The 14,432-nt window shown below is 43.0% G+C and overlaps 1 protein-coding gene across 1 annotated transcript; it reads left to right on the top strand.

Annotated features, from left to right (window-relative positions):
* The first annotated feature begins 420 nt into the window (after nt 1–420).
* On the top strand, nt 421–12,675 carry map3k12 (mitogen-activated protein kinase kinase kinase 12). Its single transcript, XM_038721533.1, has 14 exons — nt 421–660; nt 1,884–2,407; nt 4,018–4,201; nt 4,316–4,507; nt 4,622–4,780; nt 5,060–5,218; nt 5,419–5,527; nt 5,738–5,847; nt 6,100–6,216; nt 6,325–6,459; nt 6,575–7,298; nt 7,394–7,461; nt 7,639–7,936; nt 10,559–12,675. Exons 2-14 carry the CDS (start codon nt 1,945–1,947, stop codon nt 10,712–10,714), a joined length of 2,874 nt encoding a protein of 957 aa, XP_038577461.1. The 5' UTR covers nt 421–660; nt 1,884–1,944; the 3' UTR covers nt 10,715–12,675.
* The last annotated feature ends 1,757 nt before the right edge of the window (nt 12,676–14,432 follow it).

Genomic DNA, 14,432 nt, shown 5'->3' with positions numbered 1-14,432 from the left:
ATATATGTAGATATGATGTCAAGTGCAGGTGAGTATGGTGAATTTGGATTAATTTCCATGATTTCCATGAGGACAAAGATGCTGTCTTACCCTCATCACCAGGCAGGGCAAAGAACACCAGCATCCCTGGAGCCAGCAGGTATTCAGCGTGTCTTGCTCAAGGACACATAAGCAGCAGCAGCAGCAGCAGCAGCAGCAGCAGCAGCAGCAGGGCCGATGCTGGCTGACACAGGTCTGGACAGTCTGGTTGGAGCACGGCTCAAACATAGAAATCAGTGAATGAAATGCTCCCACAACGGCACATTTTGGGAAACTGATTCCGTGTGTGTGTGTGTGTGTGTGTGTGTTTGCAGAGAGTGGTGGTAGCGCCCCCTTGCGGCTCAACTCGCATTTCTGTGACGTCAATTCAGCACTGGGAAGGAGACAGCTCCCTCCCCCAAAAAACCCAGCGCGCCTCACGTTGCATGGGTCCCCAGTTATTGATAACACAATTTGCCCGCTGGGATCCATCCCAGTAACGTGAAACTCGTGGATACAGGGACTGGAAATACAACAGAGATCCCGGGCCGAAGAAAAACAACGATTCGCTCGTTATCGCCGACAAATAGAAAGCCGAGCCCACCCCTTCACTTGACAACGCGACATCAACCAGGCAGAAAGGTAGGGGAATGTCATACTATCCGGTTAAATGCTGATAAGAAATCAGGTATCAGAGGATGTTTAGGTATGATGCCGTTGCTTGGTGCGGTAGCCTTCACGCTGCTCACACTGCACCAATGAACTGATGCTGCCAAGAAACGAATCATCGTCGATGAATGCTAGAAAATCATATTTGTGCAGCGAGAAAGCCCACAGTACGAAATATTTGTGTTGATGCCAACGTTGAGTAAATGTACAGACGCTGCGGCAGTTTCAGTTGGCATGGACCATAGTGGGCTTGCAATTCATGCACGTCGGCTATGATGCTGCTGAGTGTCATCATCACATCCTCGGTTATTTAAAGATTGATCTTCCTGCGTTTGTGTGCGTGTGTGCACGGCTCCTTCGCACAGGCCCGGTGGTTGTTTATTGCCCCTTTTTTTTCTCTCCATGCTCTCATTGCGCTCGGTCGGCGTTGCTCTTCTCAAGCAGTGGTGCAGTACAAGAAAAGGAGTTGGTGTAGGATATGTGAATTGGATACATGTGCTCTCTCTCTCTCCTCTCTCTCTCACACACATGCAGGCACGCACGCACGCACGCCCCACGCACGTACGTACGTACACATTCACAATGTGGTTATGCAATTCGTCGTATTCCTCAGATGCACACATAATGCTCTTCTCTTGATGCATGACGGACGACACATGGGAGCCGCTGAGTAGCTCTGCTCTGATCTTGTTGTACACTATTGCGCCTCAGACGGACAATTAAAGAACAGGTGACATCCAGGGTCGTGGGCTGTACAACCTCCTCGGGTCGATTCATTCATAAAGCCCATCTCCACTCTGGGTAATGGCTCGACTGGGCAGGCTGGTTCTCCCATTCACAGACACAGAGATGAGGCTTCACGGCATGATTCAGACAGAATTCAGGTTTGGAAATGGAGTGACTGAGTGGTTAAATTGTGGCTGGATGCCCAACTCAACACGACTCTGCTGTTTTGGTGTTTTGCATTGCTTGAATAAAAGAAAAGTTAGTAGAAATCTCTAGTCAATTCTAAAGGTAGCAGTTACTTCAGCACTGGACAGCTCCATGCTGCAAATGGAGCTGTCCAGTGCTGAAATAAATCTACACTTCTTTTTATCTTGAAAAGCACTAAGCACATTATTAACAAAACGATGACTTATGCCAATACACTTATTAATGATTCTAATGCATTTTTTGTCATAAATCTTCTCTTTCAGGGTTACTTCTCACCTTCCCATCTTCCATCCACCCTAACCTGCTGTGTTGGGGAAACCCCTGATGAGTGGGACCTGTATCCATGAGCCCCGTGCCCCTTCCCCCTCCCTGTCAGGCTTCAGTACCCCCATCTCAGAGCCCCCCTATCGAAGACTCGATGGAGACACCCCTGCCTGTACCCCCGAAACGGACCTGACCCCCACACAGTGTGTCCTCCGTAACGTGCTATCCATCGACACGGGTGGACAGGGGGCGCCAGGCGGCAGCAGCCCCACCCCCAGTGATGGACCCTCAGCCCAGTTTGACAACAGCGTGCTAAAACTACATGAACATGAGGCCTGCCAGTGTGGCGGCGGGGCGGAGGCGGGGCACAGTCCAGAGGCTGGCGCTGTTCGGAACCAGTCGGAGAACATTCGGCTACAATCAGGAAATGGAGGTTTTTTGGAGGGATTGTTTGGCTGCCTAAAACCAGTCTGGACCATGATTGGGAAGGCCTACTCCACTGAACACAAACATAGCCATGAAGGTATGTGACAGTAAATGCTCCACTTCTATACTACCTGACCCTCTGCTGTGTGTGTGACAGTATATTTGATTGCCACAGAACAAAGAAAAGTCAGACTAGTTTGTGACACATAATTCATTCAGTATCTGAGCTCATGGATGAAGCTTGAACTCCACAGTGGTGGAAGAAGTATTCAGATTGAATACAACAATCAACAATAGTATAATTAGCAAAATGTACTTAAGGAAAAAAAGTGGCAGTAAAATTGCACCTGCAACAGACATATTATCATATAGTATAGTATACATACATCGTATAGTGGATTGTTGGTGATGCATACATGTGGAAGTAGCTGGTAGAGGTGGAAAAACTTCAGCTACTTTATTTACAATCAGGTAGTTCTGTCCAGTGGTTATCAACCAAGGGGTCACAAGATAAATCTGAGGGACAAGGATCAGGAAAAACTTTCTATACAAAAATTCTTTAACAGTTTTTGGGCTTTTCTTTAGTCTTGGCATTTTTGTTTTGTTAAATAATGGATGATTTGATGTCTTTGCTCCTCAAGCAGTTATTTAAGTGAAACCATCTGAGAAGTTTAGAGGGGAAATGCTGAAAACTCACATCTGCAACATAACAAGGGGCCCTCAACAAGACACTGCTTTTTTGTTAGAGGTTTCAAGCCAAAGAGGTTAGGAATCACTGGTTTAATCTTTAACAATGTATCATCATTTATAAGCCTATTATATGTTTTTTATGTAAAATATTAGATAAATATGATGGATTAAAACCTACAATATTTCCTCCAGAAATGCAGTGGAGTAGAAGTGTAAATTTAGAAAAAAAGGGAAATTGGGAAAAGGGAAAGTACAAGTACCTCAAATTGTACTTAAGTACAGTACTTGAGTAAATGTACTTTGTTTTTTCCAACACTAGAACTCCCTTATTTTGCTCTCTGACTGCCACCATGACCTGCCGGCACCGTGACTGTGTTTACGGGTCCGACAGCCCATCTCACTCACAGTCATCTGCTACAGTGAGTTTTCACAGCTGGACAAGGGGAAGCATCATGTGCATCTGTCGCTGCTGCAGCAGCACTCCAGAAATCTCAACACTTCAGTGGACCTCATGAAGAATTGATCTCCCTGTCTCTTCTATTCTGCCCAGCTCATGTCTCTTTAGTGACCATGCTCTCCCAGTCATTTAAGTAGAATCAGTATGACAAATGACAGACAGAATAGACTCTGAGGGGTTGTTGTTCATCTCTCAATTTTTGCTCTTATCTCTGGATAGAAATGTAATGTTTTGCTGGATAAGTTGTCAATATACCATTTGTTTGAACATGGCACTTTGTATGATGTAATTGTGTCCTGCCAACCTATTCTAATGTGTAGCATGGGCCTAGCATTTGCTCAGCAAATCCCCCTGACTCCTCCCTGTCCAAACTGGCAAGAGTACATATTGACATTTGGAGGCTTCGTAATCTGTGATGGATATATTTAATTAATTAGAAGTAACTACTCAGTGTGCTATAGAAAAAATTATGTTGTAATGACTGTGTTCACTCTGTGTAACTCTTCATGACTTCGCATTTACTCGAGTTTGTTTTTGTTGGCTTGTTGGTCTGCGTTTAGAGTCCTGGGAGGTTCCTTTTGAGGAAATCTCCGACCTGCAGTGGGTGGGCAGTGGGGCGCAGGGGGCTGTCTTCCTCGGCAAGTTCCATGGAGAAGACGTGGCTGTAAAGAAAGTGCGGGACATCAAAGAAACCGAGATCAAACACCTCCGCAAACTCAAGCACCCCAACATCATCACTTTCAAGTGAGGGAACTTATGATATCCTACATGGTCACATATCATTTAATTGCATAAATCACGCTTTGATCCCCCCCCCCCAACTCTGCTATGTTATCAGACTGCTGTGTTTCCTTTCAGGGGTGTGTGCACCCAGGCTCCTTGTTACTGTATCTTGATGGAATACTGTGCTCAAGGCCAACTGTATGAGGTGCTGAGGGCGGGCCGTAAAATCACCCCATCCCTACTGGTTGACTGGTCAATGGGCATTGCAGGTGGCATGAACTACCTACACCTCCACAAAATCATCCATCGAGACCTCAAGTCCCCTAAGTAAGTCAACAGACTCAACCACAGCAAGAGCAAATCAGCCAACACAAGACCTGACATGTCAAGGCCGATTACTTATTATTTCCATGTATAATTCTAGTAATCTCACCTTTGCAGCATGCTGATTACACATGATGACCTGGTAAAGATCTCTGACTTTGGCACCTCAAAGGAGCTCAGTGACAAGAGCACCAAGATGTCATTTGCCGGCACTGTAGCTTGGATGGCTCCTGAAGTCATTCGGAATGAGCCAGTGTCTGAAAAGGTCGACATCTGGTAAGACTGATGAGCACTGACAAGTTTTCAAAATTACAACTTGACTCAGTGTAACCATTTAGCAATTATGTTTAATGTACTGCACTACAGTAGAAGAGCAGACGTTGTATCAATATCATGAGTTTGTTGTTTCAGTGTTTCAAAGACTTTAACAGTCTTCTTGTCTTGTCGCGATGTATGATGTACTGTATAAATATTTTTTTATTCCGGTCCCTTTTATTGGAGAGATCTTGACCTCAGTGTCCTTCCTGATTTAATAAAACTTGGCTTAACTTTAAGGTCCTTCGGAGTGGTGCTGTGGGAGATGTTAACTGGAGAGATCCCTTATAAAGATGTGGACTCGTCTGCCATCATCTGGGGTGTGGGAAACAACAGCCTTCAGCTACCCGTACCCGAGAGCTGCCCTGATGGCTTCAAGATCCTCCTCAGGCAGTGCTGGTGAGTAATGCCTGGAAATGGACAGTTAGAGTGAGGAAAAAGAAGGCAAAAGAGAAGCAGAAAATGAGCAGATTAGAGTAGTAGAAGCAGGGGTGGAGAGTAGATGCATGGGGAGGCGTTCGTCTGTGGTATAAGGACTTTATTGGTTTTACAGTGCACTGCAAATGTCCACAGCCGTCTTTCCCGTCTTGGATTTGCAGGAACTGTAAGCCCAGGAACAGGCCCTCTTTCCGTCAGATCCTACTTCATCTGGATATAGCGTCAGCTGATGTACTGTCCACTCCACAAGAGACATACTTCAAGTCTCAGGTATGGTTTCGTCTCTGAATCTGAATATTGAAGATCAGTAGATGGAAAGACATACAAATCATACATTTAAATATGCAGACAGGATGTACACAAATGCACATGCATCCCCACATGCTTGCACAGTAATCAGACATCAGACAGTAATGGCCATACAAAAGTAGTCAGCTCTGGCTAGACAGGAGCTGGTTAACAGAAATGTGCTCTCATCAGGCTGAATGGCGAGAAGAGGTGAAACAGCACTTTGAGAAGATTAAATCTGAGGGTACTTGTCTCCACCGGCTCGATGAGGAGCTGATTAACCGACGCAGAGAGGAGCTCAGGTCTGATTTTTACTTTTTGATCTCACATACACAGTTTCATGGTAACTAAGGGTGTCCAACCAGTAGATGATGGTACTTTTTACTATGTTAGCTTACATGTATGAGGCCACTTTCACTCTGTCCCATTTCTCCATGTTAATCCTTTGTCCGCACTGTGGATGAAATAAGTGCCTTGAGTGCATGTCTATTGTGGAGGATTTGGAATCTGTCATGCGGATGCACAATGACATCAGCAGCCTCTTTTCTTCTCAGGCATGCTTTGGACATTCGCGAGCACTATGAGAGGAAACTGGAGAGAGCTAACAACCTTTACATGGAGCTCAGCGCCGTCATGCTGCAACTGGAGCTCAAAGAGAAAGAGTTGCAGAGGTAAAAATAAATCTATGGGTATATTTTTGTTAAATGCTAACATTATTTACATAATTAATAAACTACAATGCATTTACACTTTAAGGTCATTTGGTATTTTTTTCCCAGGAGAGAGCAGTCTTTGGATAAGAAGTATCCAGGTTTGTTTAAGCACCACAGCTCCAGGCAGAGCAGCTCCTCCAACTCCATGGACAAACTCATCAAGAAGAGAAATGTCCCCCAGAAACTGCCTTCGGCAAAGAGGTGTGAGATCTCATTTCGTGCGTTATTTGATAAAATATTGATACTGAAGTGGATAAATGAATATTCATTAGGCTTGTGGATTGTAGTTGTTGACTAATACCTCCTACACTTTCAGGCCAGACATCCTCAAGTCTGAGGTAATCATTCCCAAAATGGATTCCTCCGTGATGCAGGTCACTATCCCAGCCTGCCCCAACAGAAGCTCCACTTCTCCCAGCCGGTCTCGGAGGGTAAAGACCCGCCATCGCAAGTCCGGTAAGGGCAGCAGTGGGGACCTGGCTGGACTTAAGGCAAATCAGTCCTCCCCTAATAGAGACACAACTGCCCAGGCAAACAGTTCTACAACTAACACCTCCAAGCAGCTCCTGGAGCCCTCTGCAGCCCTGCGGGGCCTCAGCCACGAGCAGCAGCAGAGGCAGCTATCCTCCTCCAGCCCTGACCTCATCTGCACCACGCTAGAGGCAGAGGGCCAGGGGAAAGGGGAGGCCTCTGTGGGCGGGCTGGAGAGAGGGGGGAGCCTCAGTGCCTCTGCAGGGTTAGGGGGATCCGAGGTGGGGGCAGCTGGTCTTGATGATTTTACAGAAACTCCTCCACGCAGCGACACGCCAAGCGAGGATGCTGCATCGTTCCCGTTCTCCAGCAGCCCAGACTCACCATGTGGGAGGGGGGCGGCAGCAGGGCGGGGGTCTCTGGGATCTCCACGTTTGCCGCATGATGGGGAGGATAAAGAGGAGGGAGCTGGTGCTGTGCGGTTGCCCCGGGGGGCATCAGGGGGAATTGGGAGTCAGCACCTCACTCCTTCAGCCATTCTATACAGGGCAGCTATCACACGCAAACAGGTACAGTGCTGGATACGTGTTCACACTCCTCAGCGTTCCTCTGGTTATACTTTGATCATTTTCACTTTGAACATTTTTCCTGTTTCTTATTACAGAGGCGTGGAGTGTCATCAGAAGAGGAGGAGGGTGAAGTTGACAGTGAGGTTGAGTTACCACGGAGACGGTGAGTAACTTGCTGTCCTTCGTCACTGGAAAATTCCCTCAAGATATCTTCTCTCTCTGACAAGTTGCTGATTTATTCAGAGAAGAAAGATTTGTTATTTGTGTCATTCTTACGCTTATTATCAATTCTGTGATTTAAAAATTTGGTTTCCTTGTTGTTTCTTTTGAATCCCTCCAGGCGCCCGACCAGCATCACCAAGTGCCAGTCGGTGTCCACTTTCAGCTCAGAGAACCTGTCGGTGTCGGACGGCGAGGAGGGCCACACCACCGACCACTCTCACAGCGGTACTCCCGACGTGGTCAGCACAAACACGGACGACAGGTTGGACGACCGCAGCGACGACCTCCTCTCTCAGGGGTCGGAGATCCCGGCGGACAACACTGATCCTGCGCAGGCTTCCGATGGCCTGTCGGAGAGAGATGGCGCCCTCGGCCAGGCCAAAGCTCAGCTGGAAGCCGGGCAGAATCCTAATGAGGTAGAGAAGCTCCACAGAGGATTGCATGTGTCAGTTTGTGTCATCTTCTTAGAAAAGCACTTACTTACATATTGAATATTGAGGTACTTTACTTGAGTATATCTATTTTATGTTACTTTATCCACTACATTTCATTGAAAAAGCTTTTACTTTTTACACCATTACATGTATCTGACATATGTAGTTAGTAAGGACTTTTCAGAATCATTATTTAACATTAAAAACACATGATAAACTTATATGATACAGATGGTTTCTCTGATGGTTTCAATTAAAAAAACAGTAAAATAATCCATTATTTCACAAGCAAAAATAACAATTACAGAAATGTCTAAACAATTAAAACAGATTTTTGTTGCAGAACTTTGTCTTTTCTTCTTTCCTAAACCATTTATGATCTCATGACACCCAAAATCTATATTGTGGCCCTTAGAATGGGCCAGACCACTAAGTTGGAAACCACTGGACAAAACTGCTAGATTGTGTCTAAAGTAGTTTAAGTAGTTAAAGTACATTATACATTACACATTGACCAGATACAACATTAAAATACTGCTAACACATTGTTACATCAGAAAAAAAATGTGTTAATAATGTGACAAGAGTGGAATTTGGATGTATTCTAATAGCTCTGACAAAGTTTTACAATATTCAACATGTTCCGATTTTATCATGTAACATTACCTTTTATGTCACAAGTTAGAATAATGCAAAAATCCTCAAAAAGAAGACAAATAGTTTCTAAAAATTACTTCAGAAGTTAATAATCAACAGCGAAGTATCCATAGGTGTCCAGAGAATGACTGTATTACAGCTTTAGCAACAGCTACATGTGTTTTCTTGTAGGCTAGCTCTCCAGCTCACAGAGTAGCTGCAGATTTCTATGAAGTGGACAAAATACACGCACATGTAAACCAGATAGACCTTCAGACAGACCTTAATTACGGAAGTGTTTAAGTGGCACAAGTGGGCTGCTTTGGCTTAGGGTAGAGCGGTCGTCCACTAACCAGAATGTCGGGAATCCCAAATTGCTCCTGGTGGCTGTGCCATCAGTGTGTGAATGAGTTCATTTCTGTTTCTGATGAGCAGTTAGGTCTTTGATGATAAGTGGGTGAACGTGATGTAGTGTAAAGCGTTTGAGTGGTCGAAAAGACTAGAAAGGCACTATACATATATAGTACAGACCATTTACCATGTATGACAGTTCATATGGAACTGCGAGCAAAGCCGAAAATGTTCACTGTAGATCACCGAGCGAGCGCGGTGGAAAGCTCTGGGAGCCTGAATGTCCCTACTGCACTCCAAGAAATAGAAACGACAGCTGCAGAAGAGGCCATCTCGTTAAATGACCTCTCTTGAAGTGACCTTCTTTACTGTACCAGAAAATAACTGGTATGTGGTGCTAAAAATGAGAATAACATGACACACAGATGTGTGCTTAGCACTGTTGCCTCACGGAAGGAAGGTTCATGGATCAAGGCTCAGGCCTTTCTTTTTTTGGAGTTTGCGTATTCTCCTTGTGTTTGTGTGGGTTCTTTTCATGTTCTCCTGCTTCCTCTCATAGTCCAAAGACATGCATAGGTTAATTGGTGACTCTTAACTGCCCTTAGGTGTGAACGTGTGTGAATTGTTTGTCTCTATGAGTTAGCCCTGTGAGGAACTAGCTTCCTGTCCAGGGTTAGCCCAATGACAGCTGGGATTGGCTCCAGAAACCTCGTGACCCTGTACAGAGTTAACTATACTACTGACTATGGCTGCTATAGTGCTAACCCAAAAATATTCTGATTACATAGTATTGAAACCAAATAATAACACAAATCAGAATATGAAAAAGAATAGTTAAATGATAACAATACTTACTCAAGGATTAATTTACTTTGGTAGAGAAATTTTGAATTAAATAACATTTCATCGCGATAAAAGTACATATAAAAACACTGAGCCCATTGAGCTACCAGTAAATATTAATATATCTGAATAAAACTTTCCACAGTTGCCCTAATATATATATATATATATATATATATATCTCAGTCAAAGAGGACATTTTACTGCAGAAAGACTACTTTGCTTTTGATACTTTTAAGTGGATTTTGGAGCTAATGCATTGTATTACATACATTTAATCCTTAAAACTTATTAGTTGCTATTTGAAAGGTGCTATTACTTATTTATTAGTTACTAGTAATTATTCCCCTTTTACTAGTAACAACTGATTAGAAAGTGCTTGATTTTTATTTACTAGTAACTATTTTTTACTTACTAGTAACTAATTGCATATTTTTGCCATTGAAATCTATGAGGTTTTGCATTTATGTAGATATCATCTATTCATTATTTACAAGTAACTTTTTGAAAAGTAATTAATAACTATTTAAATTTTACTAGTATCTATTATTTAGATACTAGTATGTATTTATTAGTTTCTTGTAACTCTTCCAAAAGATACTACTAACATTTTCATTCTTACTAGTAAACATTTTTTGTTACTAGTCATTCATTAAGGACTAGTAGTAAACTGACTTGTTGATAATAATATTTTAATTCTTAAAACGGCTTTCAAAAACACTTACTGTTGTCTGTAGGTCATGTATGACACTGTTTCCCACTTTCTGTCTCTAGAATCGGGCCCTGTGTGATGATTCTGACTGCGACAGTGCTGAGCTGGATCAGTCAGGTAGCGGAGAGCCCAGCCGTCCTCCCAGTGCTGGAGCATGGGTGTCGCCGTCTCAACCCTATCAGGGGTCTCCACAGGCACCCCATACAGGACCTCCATAGATCACTGGACACTAGCAAAGACCTCCAACTACCGTACAGTGAACAATCATCACAGGCGTACACCAATCTGTCAGTGCAGTACATTACTGTTGTCATGAGGGATCACACCTACCACACCACTCAGACTATGACAAGTTGACTTATGGTGTCTCATAAGTTTGTTGGCTGGCAAACCTACATCAGATGACATGCAGTAGGACATTTGTCATAACCTGATATCAGATATTTTGGCAGCTTGTGACATCAGATAAATGTCATTTATGTTCAGTAGGGGTTTTTTTAAAGGCAAAATAGTTACCAAGGTAACCTTAGCCACTGCTCCAGTTCAGCAAAAACCCTTCCACAGATGCACGCACAAGATACCACACTTGTCCTTTAAACACACTAATCCTCACTCTGGGAGCATCCTCCATGATACTCCACACACTAATGCATCAAATACTAATGAATAATAATGTAAATATCCATTACATACCACATGAGAAATATCTAACTTTATTTTATTTGTAAGATAAAAATGTAAGACTAAACGGTATGCAGCCCTGTGAACAAATGCATGACTACATGTTTATAATTTACGGTTCAAATGTTGTCAGTTTTATATTTTGTGAAAGTTTACACTTTTTTAATTCTGAAAGTATTACTTAAGTTATTTTGTTTTTGTTTATATATGTCAGCACTCAAAAAAAAAACGGAATGAAAATCTCACCAAGACATCGATTATGATGCATAATAAGGATTCTCAGTAGATAATATATATATATATATATATATATATATATATTTTAACCCTCCTACTACTGAGTTTCAAATACACAAAAGACAAGGTTGAGGTTTTTTATTAAGCTTATCAAATTTGTGATAGGATGGGAGACTTTTGGGTTTACTTAAAATACACTTTTGTCGTTGTACGTATACCAGTGTTTCCAAAAATGTTCTTTTTTTTCCTTTTGTCTTTTATTAGCAGGATGTGCATTGAAAGGTAGTACTCATAGAAATGACCTCTGGCATGCACTAGTATTGCTAGCCAGTAGCCACGGTAATATCTCAGCAACAAACACTGGTGCAGGTGCTTTAGTAAAAGAGTGCTCCACTGGTGTAGCATTGCACTCCTATAACATTGTCAGCCTCATGATGTCGTGACAGTTTAGGAAAAAAATTATGCTGCAGAATCAGAGATGATATTGCCTCTCTTCTTCCATGTCAAAATCCGGCGCCTATGTTACCCACAATTCATCTTGACTGACAACAGTTGTGTCTGAGATTCTGGGAGCCTTATGTTAGTAGCTGCTAATGTAGCCTCCAGCCATTCGCTTCAAGCTAAGACGAGGGGCAGGCTACAGAGGTCTGGTAAGCTAACTTCTTTCTAATTCCACACCACCAGTTTTTTGTTCATTTGTAGTTTGTATCAAGTTGTAGTCTTCAGCTCCAACCGACGCTGACTCAAGTTACGTCACTTGAGGCAGCTAAGTTGTATAAAATCATTGTCTGTAGATCTACCCACCAAGACCTCTAAAATTGTTGTTAAAATGTACAATATGTGGAGGTCCCTTTTAGGTAAAAAACCAAAAGGACTCTTATAGTATGCAATGTTGATAGGCTTCATAAATACCTCAACTGTTCCTTTTACCCTTTAAGATAATTGCGGAAGTAGCCAGATAAGGAATAGAGCACTTCTCTGTGGTGGTTACTAGTAGAACAGTAAGTATCCTTTGGGTTTGAATAGAAATGTTTTGTTTTTATACAGCATTGCACATTGTACCTGTAACATAGGAATTATATCAAAAGCAAAATATTACGAGCAACAATAAATAATGTATTGATTAAAAAAAACAACAAAAAAAACCCAGTGTGATGTTTGTTTAAAAAGAAGGGTCATGTCATAGCTACAGTTTCTGCTGTTGCTTCGTCACATAAGACAGCTGAACGAGAAATAAAAGACTATTTTCAATGACTTTGAGCATGTCCAAACTGTTCCAGTGTCATTTCTTAACCTACAGCTTTGCCCTTTGCCACCTGTTTGTTATTTTAACAGTGGTGGATGAAGTATTCAGATCCTTTACTTTAAAAAAAAGTACTAATACCACACTACTAAAAGTACACTGAACAAATTATAAATGCAACACTTTTGTTTTTGCTCCCATTCATCATGAGATAAACTCAAAGATCTAAGACTTTCTCTATGTACACAAAAGGCCTATTTCTCTCAAATATTGTTCACAAATCTGTCAAAATCTGTGTCAGTGAGCACTTCTCCTTTGCCGAGATAATACATCCACCTCAAAGGTGTGGTATATCAAGATGCTGATCAGACAGCATGGGTATTGCAGGTGTACCTTAGGCTGGTCACAATAAAAGGCCTCTCAAAAATGTGCAGTTCCTTCACAGAGCACAACGCCACAGATATCGCACGTTTTTAAGGTGTTATTGGCATGCTGACTGCAGGAATGTCCACCAGAGCTGTTGCCCATGAATTGAATGTTCATTTCTCTACCATAAGCCATCTCCAAAAGCGTTTCAGAGAATTTGGCAGTACATCCAACTGGCCTCACGTGCAACCACACCAGCCCAGGACCTCCACATCCAGCATCTTCACCTCCAAGATCGTCTGAGACCAGCCACCCGGACAGCTGCTGCAACAATCGGTTTGCATTAACAAAGAATTTCTGCACAAATTGTCAGGAACCGTCTCAGGGAAGCTCATTTGCATTGTCGTAGTCCTTATCGGGGTCTCGACCTGACTGCAGTTCATCGTCGTAACTGACTTGTGCGGGCAAATGCTCACATTCAATGGCTTCTGACACTTTGGAGAGGTGTTCTCTTCACTGATGAATTCCGGTTTTCACTGTATAGGGCAGATGGCAGACAGCATGTATGGCGTCATGTGGGTGAGCAGTTTGCTGATGTCAACATTGTGGATCGAATGGCCCATGGTGGCGGTGTTGTTATGATACCACAGGCATGTGTTATGGACAATGAACACAGGTGTATTTTATTGATAGCATTTTGAATGCACAGAGATACAGTGACGAGATCCTGAGGCCCATTGTTGTGCCATTCATCCACGACCATCACCTCATGTTGCAGCATGATACTGCACGGCCCCACGTTGCAAGGATCTATACACAATTCCTGGAAGCTGAAAACATCCCAGTTCATGCATGGCCAGCATACTCACCGGACATGTCACCCATTGAGCATGTTTGGGGTGCTCTGGATCGGTGTATACGAAAGCGTGTTCCACGTTCTGCCGATATCCAGCAACTTCTCACAGCCATTGAAGAGGAGTGGACCAACATTCCACAAGCCACAATCAACAACCTGATCAACTCTATGCAACAACAATGCAAAGGAGATGTGTTGCACTGCGTGAGGCAAATGGTGGTCACACCAGTTACTGACTGGTTTCCGGACCCCCCGAATACAGTGAAACTGCACATTTTCGAGTGGCTTTTTATTGTGGCCAGCCTAGGGCACACCAGTGGAACCCATGCTGTCTGATCAGCATCTTGATATACCACACCTGTGAGATGGATGTATTATCTCGGCAAAGGAGAAGTGCTCACTGACACAGATTTTGACAGATTTGTGAACAATATATGAGAGAAATAGGCCTTTTGTGTACATAGAGAAAGTCTTAGATCTTTGAGTTTATCTCATGATGAATGGGAGAAAAAACAAAAGTGTTACATTTATAATTTTGTTCAGTGCATCTAAA

Source organism: Micropterus salmoides, unplaced genomic scaffold (assembly GCF_014851395.1).
Source record: "Micropterus salmoides isolate LMB-PRFRI ecotype aquatic unplaced genomic scaffold, ASM1485139v1 Ms_hic_scaffold_16, whole genome shotgun sequence".
In the NCBI taxonomy this organism is placed as follows: domain Eukaryota; kingdom Metazoa; phylum Chordata; class Actinopteri; order Centrarchiformes; family Centrarchidae; genus Micropterus; species Micropterus salmoides.
The sequence above is the reverse complement of the archived record's forward strand: the minus strand, read 5'-3'. Positions and strand labels throughout refer to the sequence as shown.

Bases quoted from the DNA above. Each gene is read 5' to 3' on its own strand.
- map3k12 (XM_038721533.1), top strand. From the start codon at position 1,945: ATGAGTGGGACCTGTATCCATGAGCCCCGTGCCCCTTCCCCCTCCCTG. The intron at 4,508-4,621 runs GTAAGTCAACAG...TCACCTTTGCAG, and splicing joins CGAGACCTCAAGTCCCCTAA to CATGCTGATTACACATGATG. The intron at 5,848-6,099 runs GTCTGATTTTTA...TTTTCTTCTCAG, and splicing joins CGACGCAGAGAGGAGCTCAG to GCATGCTTTGGACATTCGCG.